This window comes from Neoarius graeffei, chromosome 26 (assembly GCF_027579695.1).
Source record: "Neoarius graeffei isolate fNeoGra1 chromosome 26, fNeoGra1.pri, whole genome shotgun sequence".
Taxonomy (NCBI): Eukaryota; Metazoa; Chordata; class Actinopteri; order Siluriformes; family Ariidae; genus Neoarius; species Neoarius graeffei.
Genome location: NC_083594.1, coordinates 43,968,962 through 43,986,687, shown reverse-complemented (window position 1 = coordinate 43,986,687; position 17,726 = coordinate 43,968,962). Strand labels below are relative to the sequence as shown.

Sequence of the window (17,726 nt, the reverse complement as noted above, 5' to 3'; positions counted from 1 at the left end):
CTTCAGTACTACAAGCCTGTACCATGCTCCACCAGGATGGAAAGATTCACAGATTTTAGTCATGGAACTGATTTTAATATTTATGACTGGCAGGATGGCAGGTGGTCATTTTGGTTGTGTGCTTTGTCATGTATATGATGTGACAGGAAGAATAGAAACAATACTTGAATAGCCAGAGAATACACGACCCAGCTCATGTATTATTGTGCACTACTACAGTATTAAATTAGTATACTCATTTTGATCATAATGGATTTCAGCCCCAAAGAGGCCCCCCAAACTTTTCTGAATTTTTACATAAAACTATTAATATCCATAATCCTCCCATCTCCTTCCACTCTTCTCTTACTATAATTGTGTCTACAGGAAAGATTACTTATTCAGGAAGACCAGTCAAATGTCCCCACAAGGATAAAACAGGCAGATATTCTTATTCTTCTGAGGACATTTAAAAACACTCCCCCTCCCACACACAACCCTTCCATTCTTCTTTTGTATGAAGTTGTCATGCTCTTACACACAAAGAAACATACTGCATACATTTTTTGCTTCGCTTTGGGATCTGTGTTCCCATATTTCTCCTTACCCAGTACATTTCCCAAAAGCAATGGCACAAATCTATTCAATTTCCAATCATGAGGAAGGTCTATTATTGAAAAATAAATCTGAATCGGCTTACGTCTACAAAACCCAATATAGAAACCCATACAGCTGGGTTTATAGACTCAGAGAAAGAATACAGTTTTATCACGGTCACACTCATATACAGGATGCGTCTCAACGCATGATTTGCATTAAAACCCTGAAAGTGTTTTTTTTTTCCCGCTCAGCATTTATCAGAAGCTCTACACACATCTGAGTAACGCCAGCTATTTAATATCAGCCATTCCTACATGGGTGCAAATATAACCATAAACAAAACCGGAATAATTACATAATGCGTCTCTGTAATACACATCAGAATAAATAGCTTCAGTAGAGGTTTAACATTTTTTTTTAATAATCAGACATGGAATATAGCATTTAGTCTGCCTGTAAAAAAACAGCCACAATAACAAGAAAATATTATTTTCATATATATATATATATATATATATATATATATATATATATATATATATATATATATATATATATATATATATATATCTTCTATACCATGTTTTGGCCTGTTTTTTCAACTAATTAGCATCTAGAACCTCTACGTCATTAGACTTTACATAACAAAAGTATTAAAATGAACACTATCTCCCAATAAACAAAGTGGCGTAAATAAATATTTAATAAAGCTTTAAAACATACAATATCACTTGCCTCTCTTACATAATACAGGACATTATGGCTTCATTCAGGGCGGCACGGTGGTGTAGTGGTTAGCGCTGTTGCCTCACAGCAAGAAGGTCCGGGTTCGAGCCCCGTGGCCGGCGAGGGCCTTTCTGTGTGGAGTTTGCATGTTCTCCCCGTGTCCGCGTGGGTTTCCTCCGGGTGCTCCGGTTTCCCCCACAGTCCAAAGACATGCAGGTTAGGTTAACTGGTGACTCTAAATTGACCGTAGGTGTGAATGTGAGTGTGAATGGTTGTCTGTGTCTATGTGTCAGCCCTGTGATGACCTGGCGACTTGTCCAGGGTGTACCCCGCCTCTCGCCCGTAGTCAGCTGGGATAGGCTCCAGCTTGCCTGCGACCCTGTAGAACAGGATAAAGCGGCTAGAGATAATGAGATGAGATGAGATGGCTTCATTCATTTATTTTCAATATCGTTTATCCACTGTGTGGGTTGCAGATTAGCTGGAGCCAATCCCAGTTGACTTCAGGTGAGAGGTAGGGTACATCCTGGGCAGGTCACCAGTCTAACACAGAGAGCCATTCTGAAAGCCAGTTGCCGTAATCTGCACGTCTTTGGACTCTGGGAGGAAACCGGAGAACACTGAGGAAACCCATGAGAACACGCAAACGCCCCAGCCGACTGACACCTGCTTGCTGTGACATGACAGTGTAAAACACCGAGCTGCCCACATTCTAACATCCATCCATCCATCCATCCATCCATCCATTATCTATACCACTTAAAAGTAGACAGCCTTTCAATTTCTTAAAATCGGTCAAATTTAGTTCACTCTGAAATTTGGTCATTGTGATATATGTTCATTTCTGTAAAATCTCACAAAATATCAGACCATTCTGTGGCTGGAAAGTTATTTAATTTGAGAGGATTCCCTAGCAAATAATGCGTATGAAATCGCTCGCTTCGCGCAGTCAAGCAGACAGAGGAAGTCCATGTGCGCATGCGCAGGTTTACCTTCTTCTCTGTTGGGTTTTCCGTCATGCGGCATCCACAGTGTTGGATTACTGCCATCTACAGGTTTACCTTTGACCGTGCACTGACAGTTACATCATTCTGTCGCTAAACGAACAGCTGATCACAACGAGGTGCTCGCTGACCGCCGATATTTATTAGTTTGGTCCTGCGTTTCCTTTCCTTCGTATATAACAATGTCTTTTCTTCTTGCTTTCTGCTACTGTAGTCAGTCTTTCACGTTTCATTCGCACACTCACGTCCTTCATTTTTCTTTCCTGTTTCAAATTTGTATCCCACAATGCCTTGCGCGAACGGGGGAAACCCACCATGTCACGCATGACGTAGTATCTTGATTTGGGTATTGGTGAAGCAGGAAAAAATAGTGGAGAATTTAGGGCCACGTGGCCCTTGATTAATTGTTCTATTTAAAAAAAAACCAATAACTAATAACATTGGAAATCTGTGATTCAAATTCAGTGTGTTTCAGTCCACTAAACAGAAATAACTGTGTGTCGGGGGAAAATTCTTTATATGACCTAAACTTGAAAATCTGAAAGTCAGTCTAGCTTTAACCATCAGGGGTCACAGAGGACGCTAGATCCAATTTCATCTGACTTCAGGAGAGAACGAACATAGAGATGAACAACCAGTTACACTCTACTCGACCCGTTCACATCTATGGGCAATTTCAGGTAGCCAGTTGACCTAACATGGATGTATTTAGACTGTCGGAGGAAACTGGAGCACCCAAAGGAAACCCAAACAGAGGACATGTGGCGAACCTGCGAACGCCACATGTCAAGGCCGCAGTCATGCGGTAGGTTTAAACCCGGACCGTGCTTGCTGTGAGGCGACAGCGTAAACAAACCCCACATTAACTCTTTACCCCTTAATGACGACATATGATGACCCCGTGTATATCCCATAATGACGACATATGACGCCAGCGTGTATGCACCATAATGACGACATTTGACTACTTTTTTTTCTTGTAAACATGTTCTAAGGGTGAACAGTATATACAGTGGTGCTTGAAAGTTTGTGAACCCTTTAGAATTTTCTATATTTCTGCATAAATATGACTTCAAACATCATCAGATTTTCACACAAGTCCTAAAAGCAGATAAAGAGAACCCAGTTAAACAAATGAGACAAAAATATTATACTTGGTCATTTATTTATTGAGGAAAATGATCCAATATTACATATCTGTGAGTGGCAAAAGTATGTGAGCCTTTGCTTTCAGTATCTGGTGTGACCCCCTTGTGCAGCAATAACTGCAACTAAACGTTTGCGGTAACTGTTGATCAGTCCTGCACACCGGCTTGGAGGAATTTTAGCCCATTCCTCCATACAGAACAGCTTCGACTTTGGGATGTTGGTGGGTTTCCTCACATGAACTGCTCGCTTCAGGTCCTTCCATAACATTTCGATTGGATTAAGGTCAGGACTTTGACTCGGGCATTCCAAAACATTAACTTTATTCTTCTTTAACCATTCTTTGGTAGAACGGTTTGTGTGCTTAGGGTCGTTGTCTTGCTACACGGCCCACCTTATCTTGAGATTCAGTTCATGGACAGATGTCCTGACATTTTCCTTTAGAATTCGCTGGTATAATTCAGAATTCATTGTTCCATCAATGACGGCAAGCCGTCCTGGCCCAGATGCAGCAAAACGGGCCCAAACCATGGTACTACCACCACCATGTTTCACAGATGGGATAAAGTTCTTATGCTGGAATGCAGTGTTTTCCTTTCTCCAAACATAACACTTCTCATTTAAACCAAAAAGTTCTATTTTGGTCTCATCCATTCACAAAACATTTTTCCAGTCGTCTTCTGGCTTGTCCACGTGATCTTTAGCAAACTGCAGATAAGCAGCAATGTTCTTTTTGGAGAGCAGTGGCTTTCTCCTTGCAACCCTGCCATGCACACCATTGTTGTTCAGTGTTCTCCTGATGGTGGACTCATGAACATTAACATTAGCCAATGTGAGAGAGGCCTTCAGTTGCTTAGAAGTTACCCTGGGGTCCTTTGTGACCTCACCAACTATTACACGCCTTGCTCTTGGAGTGATTTTTGTTGGTCGACCACTCCTGGGGAGGGTAACAATGGTTTTGAATTTCCTCCATTTATACACAATCTGTCTGACTGTGGATTGGTGGAGTCCAAACTCTTTAGAGATGATTTTGTGACCTTTTCCAGCCTGATGAGCATCAACAACGCTTTTTCTGAGGTCCTCAGAAATCTCCTTTGTTCGTGCCATGATACACTTCCACAAACATGTGTTGTGAAGATCAGACTTTGATAGATCCCTGTTCTTTAAATAAAACAGGGTGCCCACTCACACCTGATTGTCATCCCATTGATTGAAAACACCTGACTCTAATCTCACCTTCAAATTAACTGCTAATCCTAGAGGTTCACATACTTTTGCCACACACAGGTATGTAATATTGGATCATTTTCCTCAATAAATAAATGACCAAGTATAATATTTTTGTCTCATTTGTTTAACTGGGTTCTCTTTATCCACTTTTAGGACTTGTGTGAAAATCTGATGATGTTTTAGGTCATATTTATGCAGAAATATAGAAAATTCTAAAGGGTTCACAAACTTTCAAGCACCACTGTACATATACAAGAGTAGCTGTTGCAACTGCTTTAAGCAGTAAAGAGTTAAGCTTTAAAGTGCATATCCTGGACCAAATTCGGGTTTTTTTATATGAAAGCATGTCCCTTTACACACTCATCCAGAAGGGTAATTTTGCACAAGGCCATCTGTTTACAGTAGAAAAAAATAAAATAACAAAACGCGTCTGGAAAAATCCCAAGGGAGTCTGGAGCCAGATTCGTGACATCACCTGCGGAAGCGCCAGCAGGCTGCGAGAGCTTGCGCGGTTTCAGTGCACAGTCTGTGTAGACCAAGTTTAGCAGCGAGCGATTTTGCATTGAAATATGGAATTGTCACCTGAGCGCAATGTGGGAAAACGATGAGTACTAATCCCATCAAGATTGGTGTTGCTACACGCTCCTACGATACATCTGTTAACCATTTTAATAATTACGCGATAACATTGAAGAAATTTGCAGAAAATCACCAGGTCGTTTTCTCCTAAACAAACCAGCGCTGACGTAGGATTCAGAAGGAGGCGTCCCGCACACAACGTCACGAAAATCAATGTTTGCCGGGAAATCCAAATGCCAAATTTTTTCAGAGGCGGACCAATCCGCCTCAAATGGCTTGATTTCAACTGAATTTTTCTGGTATTGCGCAAGGTCAAAAAATTTCGCAAAATGTTACAGATATTTGACCAAAGTTTAATATAAAATAGGAGAATTACATTGATCTTGCTCCTGAATTTACCCGTGATATCCATTTTAAATAATTGAGACTGATATTTGGGGCGTCACGGTGGTGTAGTGGTTAACACTGTCGCCTTGCAGCAAGAAGATCCTGGGTTTGAGCCCAGCGACCGACGAGGGCCTTTCTGTGTGGAGTTTGCATGCTGTCCGTGTGGGTTTCCCTGACAGTCCAAAGGCATGCAGGTTAAGCTGGGCATACACTGTGCGATTTTTTTTTTTCAATCGCGGTATTCAGCTGCTGCTCACACTGTACGAGTGAATCGCAGGGGTAAACAGCACGCAGCTTACGATTCCTGTTCTCACACTATACGATCCGATGCTCGGATCCGATGCTCAGGATTTCAAGCAGGTTTGATTTTCATCCGATCGATCGGGAGGAGGTCGTGAGGTGTTAATCGCTTGTCGTTACCCCATGTATACTACACGATCCGAGACGCACGATTGAGCCAAAACTCGGCCCAATCTCCAAAATAGTCGCACGAGTGAAAATCGGGCCAAAAATCGCACAGTGTATGCCCAGCTTTAGGCTAATTGGTGGCTCTAAATTGACCGTGGGTGTGAATGGTTGTGTGTCAGCCCTGTGATAATCTGACGACTTGTCCAGGGCATGGGCGTAAAAATGCGTATGGACGCGTCCATACCAATATTCAGCTGAGTTTAAAATGTCCACACCATTTTTTGAATGGAGAAGCCGCGATGCGGGAAACGCTGAATAAAAACACCAAACGCGGTATCGCTTCCAGCTGATTTTCAGTTGTGAACAGACCTCTCAAAGACGGCTGACTATTGGTGGGGACAGGTAAAAAAGCTTTATGAAGCTTTGATTGGCCCACCTCCCATTGCCTTGACGTTGCTATGGTTTTTTGTTGTCATTGGCTGTAAGCAGTAGCAAGCGGTAAAATCAGCATCCAGCTCGCTGCTACAGCAAAACAGCACGCAGGCAGTGATGTCGGGCAATAAAAGAAAACGTAAGGAGGACAAAAGACATTATTTTACCCAGTCAACGGTAAGCTATTCAAAACAATGTTAAATGTTAACTTATATTTACTGTAACAGCAAGGAGTTTCTGTTTGCAATCTCTCTCTCGCTCTCTCACACACACACACACACACACACACACACACACACACACACACACACAAATGCTTGTAGGTAATGCTAAATGTTTACTTATATTTGCTTTTTTCTTGCTCATTGTTTGCATGTATATGCATATGTATATGCATGTGTATATGCGTATGTATGTAACCTCTGCAATAAAATGTGAAAATGTAAAAATGTGAAACAATTGTCACTTCACCCTTTCAACTTAATGAATAAACATTTTTGCAAAATGCACTACAACTACAACTCTTCACACTTCTACCACCCATACCTACAGTACATTACTTCCAGATTCTGAAATTGCAGTAACTCAAAAGGAAGCACGTGATGTTTCAAATGTGTGAAAATAGTAAAAGTTGTGTGAAAATGAAGCAGCAGCACATAATTTTGATTGATTGTGTTGTTGTATTTTGGGTAGGTCATCCACTACAGCGAAATTCACAGCAACTTCAATGTCCACTTTCTCTGTGTGATAATGTATTGCCCGTATACACGCAGATGTTAGCCTAAGTCTAAGACTGAGGCCAAGTTTACATTAGACTGTATCTGTCTCGTTTTCTTCGCGGATGCACTGTCCGTTTACATTAAAACGCCTGGAAACGCCGGGAAACGGGAATCCGCCAGGGTCCACGTATTCAATCTAGATCGTGTCTGGTCCGGTGCTGTGTAAACATTGAGAATACGCGGATACGCTGTGCTGAGCTCTAGCTGGCGTCGTCATTGGACAACGTCACTGTGACATCCACCTTCCTGATTCGCTGGCGTTGGTCATGTGACGCGACTGCTGAAAAACGGCGCGGACTTCCGCCTTGTATCACCTTTCATTAAAGAGTATAAAAGTATGAAAATACTGCAAATACTGATGCAAATACTGCCCATTGTGTAGTTATGATTGTCTTTAGGCTTGCCATCCTTCCACTTGCAAGTGGGAAGTGACATGCGCTGGGATCACACACACAGCGGCTCAGTCCCGAATTACTGCTCGTGCACTTCACTCGCGCGCTCTGTGAGCTGCGCAGGGCCGGAGTGCGCACCCTCCAGAGGGCACTCGCTGTTCAGGGCGGAGTGATTTGGAGCGCAGGATGCCTGCGGAGCCGAGCGTATCCGTGTATTGGCGTTGCTGTGTGCACGCGAATCGTGTATTGGTGTTGCTGTGTGCACACTAATCGTTTTAAAAACGTTAATCTGATGATCCGCTGATACGGTCTAATGTAAACTTGGCCTAAGTGTACCTGGTGCTAAAACACAAAGGAATGGACAACCAATCATTTGTACAGTGTAGGCCACATTTCGTGCGACAACCATGGCGCACTGGGGCGCTTGGACAAATTACGTCCCCACCAATATCAATACCGTTTTTACGCCCTTGGTCCAGGGTGTACCCTAGGGCTCTCGCACAACGTCAGCTAGGATAGGCTCCAGCTCGCCTATGATCTTGTAGGACAGGATAAGCGGCTTGAGATGATGGATGGATGGATGGATGGATGGAGATTGATATTTGGAAAAAGTTCCCTTTTTTTTTTTTTTGTTCTTTTATTTCTCTCTAACCGCAGCAGCAGACAGCTCATTTCACTTCGACATTCCTTCTTTCGCCTCAAGCCCTTGTGCCCTGGGACCTGCTGGGTGTTTAAAATTTTGACCTCTGACCCTGAGCCTTTCTCACTTTCCAGCCGTTAAACGCGAATCACGTGCACACGCAAATGCAGAGGCACAGATGCGCATGCACGCACGCACGCGCGCTCTCTCTCTCTACATTATGCAAATCTTTCCCCGGCGTCTAATTGGCCACTTATTGTTCGGTGGGCGGAGTTTGCAGAGCGCGTGCGGCTCCACTCGGGCAGCACAAAGACACGCCCACTCCAGAGTGTGAGAGGTTTGCTCTCAGATACACTCATGACATGAGCTTAAGGGAAATATATAAATATAAATATATATATAATTTTTTTTTGCTGCTGTTGTTGTTATTAAATAGAAGAGGACGACGGACAATGCGTGCGTTCGTGGAGCTGACCGTCGTTCTAACGTGACCCGAACAAAATGCCGTTGTTGTGCGTTTGTTAGGCAAAACAACAAACAAACAAACAAACAACAGCCTTTCTGCTCACTAACCGGCGGCTTTGACAGCTTTTCCAGAGCCAACGGAAACCATGGCGACGCAAAACGACTGCTGTGTGAAAGTCTCCTTGAGGTAAGAAGGACTGGTTTGCAGTTAAAATGCTGCAGAATGAAGAAGAAGAAGAGGAGGAGGAGGAGGAAGAGGTGGTTTGGTTTAACAGTCATTTCCTCTTTTGTGTGCGCTCATGTGTTTAATAGTGTCCCAGCCAAAGGTCTGTGGGTGAGGCATAGTGCACAATGTAGATTGACGCATATGCATGATCAAATCCGTTCCTGCATGAGCCCAGGTGTGACAGATCTCATCCTGCCGTTCTTCTCTTGACTTCACCTTCACCTTTCATAATGATTAGGTTTATTTGCTGCAGCAGGAAAATCTCCTTTGTCAAATCTCACTCCTAGATCAAGCCGGTTTTGAGAAATTGATCCATAAAACTCTTCCAGCAGGTCTGATCAGAAGCAGTGCTGCAATGAACCTTTTGTCTGGCCTCTGGATCTTCCCATCATAAGTGCAATTTATGTAGTCTGGAGCAAAATGACCTGGAATTGTCTTTAGAAGCCAAGGCAGCTTGGTTACCCCAGGCTCTAACCACCTCCCTACCCTTTGTGCAAACAGAAAGCTGTTTTTTTTTTTGAGTTGGTTTTCGTATTAGGAATTAGGAAACGAAGCTGCGATGAAGTCGTGGTGCGATCGGCGAGTCTTTGAGTCTGCTGCTGCATGCCGTGGAGGTCACACCTGCACATAGGAGGGTGAGCAGATGAAGAGCTCGCATGTGCCATGCTGCCTGGTTAAAAGCTTACATCATCTTAGACATGTGTCCAGGCTTTCTGTTCGTCTGACACCTTGCGAGAAACCGTCTGCAGCAACGACTATGGAGCTGCAGTGATCAGGCTGCAGAAATGTGTGTGTGTGTGTGTGTGTGGATCACATAGACACTAATAATGCAGACTAGAAAGACAAGCTTTTCCTTTTCTCTACGTACGTCCACACCCTCAAGCCTTCGTATGGCAATTTTCTTTTCTTGAGCCGACAATGGATAGATTAGGTCATTAGATCGTAGTCGAGGTCTTTTGATTAAAATAAAAATTCATGATGTAGGAACAAAAGTCCCACAGGATTTTGCTCACACCCTGTATATTTCCCTCCCTCTGTCTGTCTTTTTCTGTAATTACTGTTAATGCCTGGAGTTGAAGGATTAATTTTCCTTGCTGTCTGTTTTTTTTTGTGTGTGTGCTCATTTCCTTGTCGTCTACAGGCAGGCCATCCTTTGCTTTGTCCTCCACCCACCTTCAGAAAGTCTTGACTCATGAAGTATTGCCGACTGTTTTATCTACTCCATAAACCTTGACTTTGAGACTTTTTTTTTTTTAAATATAGAAATGCTCTGGAGACTGGTGTTCTTTCACATCCCGTATCTCCTGCATCCACTGTGAAAATATCTCGAAATTTGTAATCACGCGCGACTAAATATAACTCCTTGTCTTTGGTCTTGTAGCAGACTCTGAGTGATGCCACGTTTCAGTGAAAAATGGACGTCCTGTTTACATGTCCAGTCTGCTTCCTTCTGACATTGTTTGAACTCGGCCAGTCTGAGAGTTTGTTCCCCGGGGAAGGGGGTAGCTGGTTTTTGAGAGGTGAATTGTGTGGGAACCAGTCTCATAATAATAGTACGATTTATTAGAATAGCCTCCTTCCTCAAGACCATGAGGTGACGCATGAATAACTCAAGCTTGTTAAAGTCTCTAAAATAAAAGGAGTGTCATGGTGAGCTGAAAGGACCCAGTCTTTATTTACTTCTAATTGAAATCACGTGTTGGGGCTGTTCTGATGCCTCAGAGACAACATTTTCCTTATGGAAGGGTTTTTTTTGTTGTTGGTGGTGTTAACTATGCAAAAAAAGTATAACCTTGAGCAATCGATGAATAGGTGAAATATAGCACTGCCTTCGCTGCAGTATTGTCCTGCACCGTGCTTGTTTTGTGCCTCCATGATGCATCGCTTGCATAATTTGTCCACGTGTGACGAGCACAAAAAGAATCCGAATCAGTACTTTAGCTCGATAAGAGTTAATAATACAGCCCACCCGTTTCCACACCATTGCGCTGAACCGGTTTTTTTTTGGCTCGTGGCACAGCCTATTGTCTACTCAAGTCTCTTCTCAGGCTCCATTAGTAATTTCAGGCTGTGTGCTTAAACAGAATGACTTCCCCTCCGCCACGCGGGTCCGAGCCACTCCTTCTTGCTGCTTCCTGTTACTGCAGCGTTTAGAGACATCTCGCCCACGTCAGGGGTGCAGGATGTGCAAAGCCCGCCTTTGACGATCTGACAATTTGCATGCCACAGGGCGAATCAGGGTTCAGGGCTAAAAAAAAAAAGGGTCTGATAGATACCTGGTGGATGTTGTTGATGATAAAAAGCCTTTTAGTGTTTGATATTAAAACCCAGTACATTAGAGTACTGGATTATTTCAGGGAGTGCAAAGCCCTGCACAGGAAGTGAAGGTCATTGGGGTCACTGATGTTTTTATGACCTACTTATCGACACTAATCTGCTTTCCCAGAGCATACAGCAATCCTTCTGGCCCTTTGACTGGATAGGATCAGCCATAACAGTATTTGCAGCAGCCATGCAGGTATCTTTCTCGGGGGGAAAGCCGCCCTTTCTCGTCGACGTCTTAAACGAACTGGAAGTATAGGAGAGGAAAGAGCGAGTAAGTGTCGAAGGGAAAGAGAGAGTCAATTGATAACGTCCTGCTTAGTTAATTAGATGCTGCTCCTTTTTCGACTCCATTGCCTGGCAGAATGAAAAGACTAGTTGTGTTTGAGATGAAAAGGGGAAGAGATCGGGTGGAGGGGAAGCGGGGGGGGAAGAAAGAGAAAAAGAGAGAAAGCAGGAAGTGTCTCTCTTTTGGTGTCGAAAGGGCGTTGGAGGGAAAAAAATAAACATTTAGCTCTTGCTTGATGCAGACAAAGAGAGACATTTTGTTCATGTTAAGTGTGACATGGAGAGTGTGTGTGTGTGAGATCCAAAGATGTACAGCTGGTCTGCTTTTATAGTTTCCCTCACACAGCGACCAATGGAGAAAGAGGGCACAAGGGACAAACAGTAAAAGACTTACTGATGTAGTATGGAGCCAGGTGTCAAGCCCTCAGAAGACTAAACGGCCACTGTGTTTTACACACACACACACACACACACACACACACACACACACACACACACACACACACACACACAGTTGGATGATGCCAAAGAAAAGAAGCATTAGGACAGTGATGATATTGTTCTATCCACATATATACCAATAATCAAAAATAACCCCCTTAAAGTGCATATTCTGGACCAAATTCGTTTTTTTTTTAAATATGAAAGTATGTTCCTTTACACACGCATCCAGAAGGGTAATTTTGCACAAGGCCGTCTGTCTACAGTAGAAAAAAAAATAACAAAACGCGTCTGGAAAAATCCCAAGGGAGTCTGGAGCCAGATTTGTGACATCATCTGCAGAAGTACCAGCAGGCTGCGAGAGCTTGCACGGTTTCAGTGCACAGCCTGTGTAGCCCAAGTTTAGCAGCTAGCGATTTTGCATTGAAATATGGAATTGTCACCTGAGCGCAATGTGGGAAACGATGAGTACTAATCCCATCAAGATTGGTGTTGCTACACCCTCCTACGATACATCTGTTAACCATTTTAATAATTACGCGATAACGTTGAAATTTGCAGAAAACCACCAGGTCGTTTTCTCCTAAACAAACCAGCGCTGACGTAGGATTCAGAAGGAGGCGTCCCGCAGATGACGTCACGAAAATCAGTGTTTCCTGGGAAATCCAAACGCCAAGTTTTTTCAGAGGCGGACCAATCCGCCTCAAATGGCTTGATTTCAACTGAATTTTTCTGGTATTGCTCAAAGTAAAAAAAAAAATTTGCACAAAATGCAAAATGTGACAAATATTTGACCAAAGTTTAATATAAAATAGGAGAATTATATTGCTCTTGCTCCTGAATTTACCCGTGATATGCACTTTAATAGTGGTTCTGGTTTGTTGGGCCGTATCACACCACCTCAACACGGAGTACTGAATTTATCTATAACCAAACACCTCGTTGTATTATTGTGAACACATAAACATCCAGCGTGTTAGATATGCATCGATACTTTTACATGTCGTTCATTTGCAGAGACCTGTTTTTTTTTGTTTTTTCTGACCAAGCTTTTATGTAAAGGTTGATGAATTTTAACAAAGACTCACTTCTTATAGATTTAAAGACGCATAACTGAGGCATTACCGCGTCTCTTTGCACGCCAGCTATTTATTCAAGAACAGCTTCCACCCTCTACTATGACTTTTTTTTTCTTTAAATTCCAGCGACCCCTTTTTTTTTTTTGGATGGAGAGGAACAATGAAGAGAATGCCGGTAACGCTTTGAGCCTTAGAGATGCAGGTTCGATTAAAGACGCTGTGCCTGTCCACATCAGAAACCTCCATCTATCCGTTATCTGTAACCGCTTATCCTATGCAAGGTTGCGGGCAAGCTAGAGCCTGTCCCAGCTGACTATGGGCGAGAGGCGGGGTACACCCTGGACAAGTCGCCAAATCATCGCAGGGCTGACGGATAGAGACTAACAACCATTCACATTCGCACCTACCGGTACAGTCAATTTAGAGCCACCAGTTAACCTAACTTGCATGTCTTTGGACGGGAGGGGAAACCCACGCAGACACGGGGAGAACATGCAAACTCTACACAGAAAGGCCTCTGTCGGCCACTGGGCTCGAACTCAGAACCTTCTTGCTGTGAGGCGAGCTTAAAAAGGGTTGGCAGGATTTTTCCAGGTAAAAGGAAGTTGCTCGGGTTCCACGGTGCTTCTCTGTTGTACGAAAAGAACAAATTAACAAAAGCCAAAAAAAAAGGTATCAGCGCTATCCTGGTGCATTAAAACATTATTCCTGTTGTGTTAAAATGGCTGCTGACTTGAAAGCTACAGGATGTAATTTGAATTGGGGTATCGATGATGCACAGGCACTGCTGCTTCACCAGACAGTCAGAGTAAGCTGACATTAACTAAAAGGCAAACTCTTTAATACTGACAGTCATTCGCTGTGAATGCATGGGCCCAAACTGCCTACTGTACACCAATCCCTGTAGCGATCAATGTGACTGTTGGAGAGCAAAACCGTTCAACAAGAGCTGCATGCTTGCAGATTAGATCATACCTGCTTGGTGCTGTTCGATGTGGATCGTAGCAAACTCTAGCTAGCTTAAAGGAGATACACAGAACCTTTATTTTTAAATAAATTTTTGAGTGGATAGTATCTCCACCTTTGACTCTTGTATGCTGCATAAATGAGAATTTAAAAAACATCTATTTTTGAGAGTTAAAATAGACCGCAAAGTTGGCATTGGAGCTGCCCCGCTGAGCCAGCCAGCCCTGAGTGCGTGACGTCACAGCGGGAACCGGTTTTAAGGCCGAGGCCTTTTACAGCTACAGACCAAAGTCATATACAGTTAGGTCCATATATATTTGGACACTGACACAAATTGTTTTTTTTACCCGTTTACTGAAACATATTCAAGTCATAGTTATATAATGGACATGGACATGAAGTCCAGACTTTCAGCTTTCATTTGAGGGTATCCACATTAAAACTGGATGAAGGGTTTAGGAGTTTCAGCTCCTTAACATGTGCCACCCTGTTTATAAAGGGACCAAAAGTAATTGGACAATTGACTCAAAGGCTATTTCATGGGCAGGTGTGGGCAATTCCTTCGTTATGTCATTCTCAATTAAGCAGATAAAAGGCCTGGAGTTGATTTGAGGTGTGGTGCTTGCATTTGGAAGATTTTGCTGTGAAGAAAACATGCAGTCAAAGGAGCTCTCCATGCAGGTGAAACAAGCCATCCTTAAGCTGCGAAAACAGAAAAAAACCATCGGAGAAATTGCTACAATATTAGGAGTGGCAAAATCTACAGTTTGGTACATCCTGAGAACGAAAGAAAGCACTGGTGAACTCATCAATGCAAAAAGACCTGGACACCCACAGAAGACAACAGTGGTGGATGATCGCAGAGTAATTTCCACGGTGAAGAGAAACCCCTTCACAACAGCCAACCAAGTGAACAACACTCTCCAGGAGGTCGGCGTATCAATATCCAAATCTACCATAAAGAGAAGACTGTATGAAAGTAAATACAGAGGGTTCACTGCATGGTGCAAGCCTCAAGAATAAAAAGGCTAGATTGGACTTTGCTAAAAAACATCTAAAAAAGCCAGCACAGTTCTGGAAGAACATTCTTTGGACAGATGAAACCAAGATCAACCTCTACCAGAATGATGGAAAGAAAAAAGTATGGCGAAGGCGTGGTACAGCTCATGATCCAAAGCATACCACATCATCTGTAAAACACGGCGGAGGCAGTGTGATGGCTTGGGCATGCATGGCTGCCAGTGGCACTGGGTCACTAGCGTTTATTGATGATGTGACACAGGACAGAAGCAGCCGGATGAATTCTGAGGTATTCCGAGACATACTGTGTGCTCAAATCCAGCCAAACTGATTGGTCGGCGTTTCATAATACAGATGGACAATGACCCAAAACATAAAGCCAAAGCAACCCAGGAGTTTATTAAAGCAAAGAAGTGGAATATTCTAGAATGGCCAAGTCAGTCACCTGATCTCAACCCAATTGAGCATGCATTTCACTTGTTAAAGACTAAACTTCAGACAGAAAGGCCCACAAACAAACAGCAACTGAAAACTGCTGCAGTAAAGACCTGACAGAGCATTAAAAAGGAGGAAACGCAGCGTCTGGTGATGTCCATGAGTTCAAGACTTCAGGCAGTCATTGCCAACAAAGGGTTTTTAACCAAGTATATGAAATGAACATTTTATGTACAATTATTTAATTTGTCCAGTTATTTTTGAGCCCCTGAAATGAAGGGATTGTGTTTAAAAAATGCTTTAGTTCCTCACCTTTTTATGGAATCATTTTGTTCAACCCACTGAATTAAAGCTGAAAGTCTGAACTTCAACTGCATCTGAATTGTTTTGTTCAAAATTCATTGTGGTAATGTACAGAACCAAAATTAGAAAAATGTTGCCTCTGTCCAAATATTTATGGACCTAATTGTAAATAAAAATTTATGGTGAAAGTAAGAAATACCGTTACCGACTTGCTCAACTAAGACTGATTTGACTTCATTGATTGTGGGTTGACTCTCATTAAAACAAGACGGATGTTATAACTTATGCAGCATACGTGTACATGCATGCATTTTCACTGATATAAACATGAAAGGCTAATTAAATAATCAGGTGAACTGAGACAATCACGTTTCTGAAGCAAATTAAATAATCTTATACCGGTAACTTAAACACACAATACAAGTAACATGTATTAATCTAAATGCAGGTAAACAACGTGTTTTTGTTTTGTATCCAAATGAGAGTCGGAGCTTACCCGTCTGTGTTCTCGCTTCTTGAAGGCCGATCTTGTGGCTGATTGTTTTTGAAACCATCTGACTTTCAGTTGTTCGTTCAGTTCTCTGTTCATTCGCTTCTTCCACATAAGGGCGAGATGGCAGCAATATCCAGTGAAGAAATCAGATGGCTGCTCCACTCATTCTCCATTTTCTCCATACTGAGTACTCCGCCATTACTGCTTGGCTCAAGCAATTACTAAAACCCGGGACAGAACAGAATGTCACCGGTTTTAGCAACAACCGCTGGGAGGTCACTGCCCAAGCGATATGTCCCATCCCGTTCTGTCCCGGGTTTTACCAACAACCCTCGGCTCACGCTCCGGGAGAACTGGTGCAACTGAACTTACTTTCCTTTTAAAATAAATAAATAAATAAATAAATGCTTTCCTTTTCTTGTAGTTTTATTTAATTGTCAGTACTGCACTCTCTTTCAATACGGGCCTTTAGCCAACGCTCCTCAACAGATCAGAGGTCTCGTACGAGTCTTCAGTAAAATGTGCAGAGCAGAGGAGAGACCACTTCGTAGCCACCCAATGTGCCCGTGAACTTCTCGCAAAACGCGTCCAAATCTTTGCAGTTTGAACATTCTCGGGCCATGAATGCAACGTAAATCCACTTTCTGCCATGTTGCTGGCACATCTACGTGGCATGGTGATGAGACCGATAGACTTACTGCTGTGACGTTACGGACATCAAGGTCATTCACTCAGACCGCTACCTATAGGAATCACTTTAATTGTAAAAATTACTATATTAGATTTATTTTTAACGCTTAAAACTATTCCTGTGCCATTCTTGAGGTCTTAAGGCATTTATAAATGAAAGTGAGGCCATGATTGTGCGTAAATGCTTTAAATTATAGTGAAGAAAAAGGGTACTGCTCCCAAATAAGGACCACTTAAATGATCTCTGTCCTTTTGCAGCCCTTTTCATGAATCACTCTTTACATTACAGGTATTTAGCAGGTCTTCTCCAGAGCGACATGCATTCTCCTGGAGCAGAAATGGTTAAGGGCCTTGCTCAAGGGCCCAACACTGGCAGCTTGTCAGTGCTGGGGCTAGAACCTGTGATCCTTCAGATCAATACCCTCGAGTTTGAGCCACCACTGCCCCCTGCATCAAAGCTTGAGATGGATGTGCTACAAGAGCAGAAGACCACATGGAGTTCTAATCATGTCAGCTAAGAAGAATCAGAGGAGGCTGAAACTGGATGGTTGAAAATAATAAAAAAAAAAAAAAAAACACCACCAGGTGATGGACGATCACTATAAACTGAAGCTCCCACACGATTGGCTGAGTTTAAATAACTGCATGAATAAGCAGGTGTTCCTAATAGAGTGTCCGGCGAGTGCGTGTTGCGTA

The 17,726-nt window shown here is 42.8% G+C and overlaps 1 protein-coding gene across 1 annotated transcript in view; it reads left to right on the top strand.

Annotated features, from left to right (window-relative positions):
- The first annotated feature begins 8,644 nt into the window (after positions 1-8,644).
- kif21b (kinesin family member 21B) overlaps positions 8,645-17,726 on the top strand; it is a 144,995-nt gene continuing 135,913 nt past the window's right edge. The window contains exon 1 of the mRNA XM_060910676.1: positions 8,645-8,954. Coding sequence (XP_060766659.1) covers positions 8,914-8,954 — 41 coding nt within the window. The 5' untranslated portion in view covers positions 8,645-8,913. The remainder of the gene's footprint in view (positions 8,955-17,726) is intronic.